This window comes from Octopus bimaculoides, chromosome 1 (genome assembly GCF_001194135.2).
Source record: "Octopus bimaculoides isolate UCB-OBI-ISO-001 chromosome 1, ASM119413v2, whole genome shotgun sequence".
Lineage (NCBI taxonomy): Eukaryota > Metazoa > Mollusca > Cephalopoda > Octopoda > Octopodidae > Octopus > Octopus bimaculoides.
Window position 1 is genome coordinate 194,144,866 of NC_068981.1, and position 6,831 is coordinate 194,151,696.

General features: G+C 39.0%; 1 protein-coding gene across 4 annotated transcripts in view; it reads right to left on the reverse strand.

Moving 5' to 3' along the window:
* LOC106869904 (E3 ubiquitin-protein ligase RNF12-B) overlaps positions 1–6,831 on the reverse strand; it is a 109,612-nt gene that overhangs the window by 33,430 nt on the left and 69,351 nt on the right. Inside the window, exons 1-2 of one of the 4 annotated variants that reach the window (XM_052973792.1) lie at positions 4,263–4,438; positions 570–633 (exon numbers count right to left, since the gene is read on the reverse strand). The exons of 1 other annotated variant lie outside the window; for it this stretch is intronic. In XM_052973792.1, coding sequence (XP_052829752.1) covers positions 570–606 — 37 coding nt within the window. In that variant the 5' untranslated portion in view covers positions 607–633; positions 4,263–4,438. Of the gene's footprint in view, positions 1–569; positions 634–4,262; positions 4,439–6,831 lie in introns of those variants that run through there. 2 more of the 4 variants (XM_014915832.2, XM_014915835.2) reach the window with 2 other exon arrangements.

A 6,831-nucleotide genomic window follows, 5' to 3' on the forward strand; every position in this document is an offset into this window, starting at 1 on the left:
GTGTGTGTGTGTGTGTGTGTGTGTGTGTGTGTGTGTGTGTGTGTGTGTGTGTGCATATATGTAAACATCTGTATGAGTATGTATAAGTTGTGTGTGTGTGTGAGTGTGAGAATGTGTGTACATGTATATATTTGTCTAAGTGCATAACTGTGTGTCTGTATGAGTGTGTATTTTCTTTATCTGCTCCATGGCCTCGTTAAGACCTCCAAGATTAGTGAGATTAACATGGTTAATGTGTGTGTGTGTGTGTGTGTGTGTGTGTGTGTGTGTGTTTTATGTGTGTGCAAATGTGTAGTGACTGGATGACTATTTTTGTGAAAATGTGAAACACACCATGCTAGTGATGAAGACCACCACATCATCTGCAATCAACTAAGACAGGTGCAACTGTAAGGGTTTCTATGACAACACTGTCATGTTTAACAGAAATGGCTGATGGGTGGCAGCAAGATTGACCAAACGAAACAGAAAAACAAAAGACATGCATGGAGAACATGGGGATAGGCCAAGCTAGGAGTAAAAGCAGCCATTGGCAAGTCTTGTTTTTGCTTTCTTTTTTATGTGTTTACCTAACTCCAGGAAATATCTCCATATAGCTCCAGCCATAACTGTAGACGGGTCTGATACAATAATCTGTTAGAATAACAAGACAGTTTTACAACAGAACTTTGAAAGGAAAATGATAAAAACAAAAACAAAAAAAAAACAAAGAAATAGAAGAAAGACAAAAGAAAAAGACAACAATACAAAACAAAATACAAAATAAAGGATTTCTTTACACAACTATAAGTAAGTGTGTTAAATGCGTTAATCCTTTTAATCCCAACCTGTCTGAAAATGCCCCTGTTCCTATGATACCTGCTTCCTGTTCTAAAGTGATCTAAGTTTAAAAAAACCTTCCATCAAAATTTCATGCTAATTCATGTTCTGAAGAGAAATATGAGAACTAAAGGGTTAAAGGGATCTAAATTAAAGCCTGCCCTCAACGTCGAATGTTAATTTATATTCCAGTTTAATAAGGATGGAGTCATTTTACTAAATTCTTCATCAGTTTTAAAATTAATTGAAACAAAGGAAAGTGTATTTCAACAGAAATATGAAAATGAAAGGGTTAATAGGTACAAAGACAGAGCTTGAGGGAACAAGCAGTGATGGTCTTTGTTGACTAAAACCGTCCGATGAAGTTTTAAATTTGAAATCTCTCTCTCTCTCTCATACAAAAGGACAGACCACAAACAAAATTTCTCTTTGCCCTGTTAATTTCATTTACTGTGTCATGTCTTAGGTAAATTAGTGGTGACATACTTAAACTGTTTTTAACCCTTTTGTTACCAACCCGGCTGAAACCGCCTCTGGCTCTGAAGTACATATGTCTTGTTTTCATAAGTTTTAAATTAAAATCTTCCACCAAACTTTAGTCACAATTTATGTTCCTAACACTAACTTAATGATAACCAAGTTATTTTACTAAATTCTTTGCTGTATTTAAAATTAATTGAAAGAAACACAAAAAATCTCAACAGAAATATAGTGACAAAAGGGTTAACAAATGATTAATTTAACCCTTTTCATACCAACCTGGTTGAAACCACCTCTGGCTCTGTAGTACAGCTGTCTTGTTTTCATATGGGGTTGCAGTCTAGGGAGTTAGGTGGCCAGATATTAGGGATAATGTGGCCACAGAAATTGTCTGACAGCCATGACTGGGTTCTCCTGTTTGTGTGGTGTGGTGCAGGGTCATGTTGCTAGACATAGGGTCTTCCGGTAACCACTCCCTTGACCCAGGGCAGCACTACCTCCTTCAGGCACTTGATGTAGGCCTCTGAGTTGAATTCGAGGCCATGTGGGAAGATGAATAGTGATCACTCCAAACATCATGATGTTGACTGGATATTTGATTTTTATCACTCTCGGTAGGTACGTTTGTACTGGGGCTTCCAACACTTCATATATTAAAGGTTTTTAGGGTTGCAGGACATAAAAAAGTTTGGAAACGACTGATCTTAAGAGAGCTTGTAGGTGGTCAGACAACCTGCTAGAAACAACTTACTGTCCTAAATAAGTGAAGAACAAAAAGATGGGATGGTTGATGGCTTTCTTGAAAGAGGTCAATCTCAAACTATCTGATGTGGCGTACAGGCAATTTTATTTTCCCAATGTGCTAGGGGCCTGTAATATTTCTTTGTAATATTAATTTATACTGGAAACAATGTATATAATGAATATAATAAAAGTTGACAATTTTTTTTTATCTTATATTTATTTTGTAAACAAATAATAGAATATTATACAAGCACCCACTACACTCTTGGAGTGGTTGGCGTTAGGAAGGGCATCCAGCTGTAGTAACTCTGCCAGATCAGATTGGAGTCTGGTGTAGCCATCTGGTTCGCCAGTCCCCAGTCAAACCGTCCAACCCATGCTAGCATGGAAAGCGGATGTTAAATGATGATGATGATATATATATATATATATATTGTATGTGTCTATATTTCTGCCCCCCACCACGTCACTTGACAACCGATGTTGTTTGTCCCGTAACTTAGCGGTTTAGCGAAAGATACCAAAATACTAGTCTTACAGAGAAAAAGCCTTTGGGTCAATTTGTTTGACTAAAGGCGGTGCTCTAGCATGGCCGCAGTCAAATGACTGAAACAAGTAAAAGAATAAAAGAATAAATAATTGTTGTTGTTGTCGTCGTCGTTGTTGAAGACCAATGACTTAGCAAGAATTTTAAAACACCAAACACAGTAAATAGTATTTCCTTTCATCCATTCCACATTCACAAGTTTAAATCCCACAGGGAAATGGTGGTGATTGTGATAGGGGTGGGGGTGAGATAAAATGATTTCCTGTTATATATTTGCATCATCATCGTTATTGTTTTAATGTCCACTTTTCTATGCTTGCATGGGTCAGATGGAATTCAATGAGGTAGATTTTCTATGGCTGGATGCCTTTCCTGTTGCTAACCTTCGAATATCTATTTCCCCATCAACAGACATGGTTTTTGCTGAATATTAGAAATGAACGACATTGCTTGTATGACAGTGACACTCATTTACAACTATCACAAATATGTACGATGATGATGATGATAAATGTGTATGTATATACATGTATGTATACATGTATGTATGTACCATTATCATTTAACGTCCCCTTCCCATGCTGGCATGGGTTTGACAGTTGGGAAAGAATGATCTAAGAGAGCTTGTAGGTGGTCAGACAACCTGCTAGAAACAACTTACTGACTTAAATAAGTGAGGAATAAAAAGATGGGATGGTTGATGGCTTGATTGCTTTTACTCACAGGTCTGTTCCACCATGGATGACCCAGGGCTAAACAACAGCAACAACAATGTTTACAATATTAAAAAAATAAATGGTGATGAGGATAGTCTTGGGATCCCCCAGCTGCCAATCCCAACAATCGTTTACAATGAAATTGTTGGCATCCAGGAAACAACATAAAATACTTCCTTCCAAATTGTAAACTATTCAACACAACTTCTGAGAGCCTCTACATGGTCACATGACCCGCTAGAAACAGCAGTTACATCTCCTTTAACCCTCTTTGTTACCATATTTCTGTTGAGATGTTCTGTGTTTCTTTCAATTAATTTTAAATATAACAAAGAATTTAGTAAAATAACTTAGTTATCATTCAGCTAGTGTTAGGAACATAAATTGTGACTAAGGTTTGGTGGAAGATTTTAATTGAGAACTTTTGAAAACAAGACATTTATGCTTCAGAGCCAGAGGTGGTTTTAGCCGGGTCAGTATGAAATGGGTTAAATTAATCATTTGTTAACCCTTTTTGTTACCATATTTCTGTTGAGATGCTTGTGTTTCGTTCAATTAATTTTAAATATAACAAAGAATTTAGTAAAACAACTACATTAAGGGTATGCATGTCTGTGGAGTACTCAGCCACTTATATGTTAATTTCATAATCAGGCTGTTCTGTTGGTCAGATCAGCAGGAAACCTTGTCTTCATAACTGATGGATTGACCATTTATCCATGTGTACGCACGTGTAATGGTTGTGTTCAAAACGTACAAGACATAAATAAAAACAGGAAAAACAAACAACAAAACACATAAACAATAAACAAACAAACAAATGCGGTGATAAACCAAGGTGTGGAAAACGAAACAAGATGAACAGTCGATGTCTGTGGTTAAATTTTGAAGTAAAGATTAGATATGAAGAAGTTGCTGTTTGTTTGAAAATATTGAAGAAAATATTTACTACATACCCTGAAATATTCAAAGAATATTTTGATGTTGTCTTTATCCTTTTGAAAAAACAGAGCCGAATGAGACACACAGACACACACACAAAGAAAGAGAGAGAGAGGACAGTGGAGCTGTTTGAGGAGAAAGTGTGTTGGTTCAGTGATATGGTTGAAGACAGCTGATAGAGGAAGATGAGATGACGTTGCATTTGAGAATGTGCACTTTATACTGCTGACACATACTAGTTTTGGGTTGGTCTAGAGGTAAGTGTATACGTGTGTATGTATGTGAGTATGTGTATGAAAAGTGATAGAGGAAGCAATAAGAAGGGAAGAGAGGGTGGGTTGGATGTCAAACGGCATGTTTCTAAGAGCACTTGTACTTCAACGTCCCAAACCGGCTACAAATGACCTTGTAAAAAAACTTGGTGTCAAAGAGACTTCGATACAACTGATCAGACAGCATTATCAACCCTAATCACTCGTTTAGTCCATTTGATATCAACCTGCCTGACACTTTCCTTGGTTTCTATGATACAAACTTCATATTTTAAATTGATCTTCATTTAAACCAGTGATTTTAAAACCATTCTTTCCCAATTAACCCCTTTGAGTCCTGTTTTAACTCAACTGGACCCCCACGGCCATTTAATATTGAAACATTCCAATTATATACTTGGGATTAAATATGATTATGGATTGTATAATAAAAAAAAATTGTCAAAATATTTTCTATAATGTAGAAGTGTAACAAATGTACTGCAGCTAAATTTTAACAAAACCTTATATGGACCCCTAAGGGCCATATGAACCTCAGATGAGAACCCTGGCTGAGTTGAAGCTTCCATCAAAATTTCGTTTGTGTTGGTATGGTCATGTACTGCGGATGGATGAGGAGAGCTGTGTGAAGAAGTGCCACTCCCAAACAGTGGAAGGAATCTGGGGGAGAGAGAAAGTCCCAGGAAGACATGGGATGAAGTGGTGAAGCATGACCTTCAAACGTTGGGCCTCACAGAGGCAATGACGAAAGACCGAGACCTCTGTAGATATACTGTGACTGCGAAGACCCGGCTAATAAAGTGAGTTCACAGCTGTAATCTACACCAGTGTCACATAACTCAGCCCACTCAAAAGTAACTTGGATCGTAGGGCAGCAAGCCATGCTTGAGGAGACCCATTGAGTCAAGGACATCAACATCAAAATGAAAATCAAATCAAATTACAATCAAATGGAAATTGTAGTTGTGACTGGCTCTCATGCTGGTGGCATGTAAAATGCACCATCCAATCGTGGCTGATGCCAGTGCCTCCTTGACTGGCTTCCGTGTCGGTGGCACGTAAAAAGCACCATCCAATCATGGCCAATGCCAGCTCCTCTGGCCCTCGTGCCGGTGGTACGTAAAAAGTACCCACCACACTCTCAGAGTGGTTGGCATTAGGAAAGGCATCCAGCTGCAGAAACACTGCCAGATCAGACTGGGGCCTGGGGCAGCCTCCTGGCTTCCCAGACCCCAGTTGAACCGTCCAACCCATGCCAGCATGGAAAATGGACGTTAAATGATGATGATGATTTCAAATAGCAGCCTAATGACAGATTTTTTTTTTAGGTAAATTTTTCCTTATTTTTCAAACTTAATCGAAATAAAAGCAAAATATTTCAGGAAATATGGGAACAAACAGGTTAACAACCAGTCTGGTGCTGTTGGAAGTTGAAGATATTACACACACACACACATACACACATACACACGCGCACACACACACCCACTCACACTCACACACATTCACACATACACAAACACATTCACCCACCAGCACACCCACTCACACACAAACATACACACTCACACACACACTCACACACACACACTCACTCACACACACACACTCACACAAACACACTCACTCACACATACACACACTCACACACTATAAGGCGGCGAGCTGGCAGAATGGTTAGGACGCCGGACGAAATGCTTAGCGGTATTTCGTCTGCCGCTACGTTCTGAGTTCAAATTCCGCCGAGGTCGACTTTGCCTTTCATCCTTTCGGGGTCGATTAAATAAGTACCAGTTGAACACTGAGGTCGATATAATCGACTTAATCCGTTTGTCTGTCTTTGTTTGTCCCCTATGTGTGTAGTAAAGAAATAACACTCACACTCACTCACACACACACACACACACTCACACATACACACACACATAGGGGCAGGAATGGCTGAGTGGTTAAGAAGCTTACCTGCCATCCACGAGGCTCCGTGTTCAATCCCACTGCGTGTCACTTTAGGCAAGTGTCTTCTACTGTAGCCTTGGGCTGACCAATGCCTTGTGAATGAGTTTGTGAAAGCCCAAAATATTTCTGTGTGTACTTTTGTATCCCCACCAGTTGACAACTGACGTTGGTTTGTTTACATCCCTGTAACTTCAGAGTTCAGCACAAGAGATTGGTTTACAGTGAAAGTAAAGTAGGGTGAACTTCCCAACCACATGGTTCCAGGTTCAGTCCCACTGCATGACACTTTGGGCAAGTGTCTTCAATTACAAGCCCAGACTGACTAGAATGTGTGTGTGTGTGTGTGTGTGTGTGT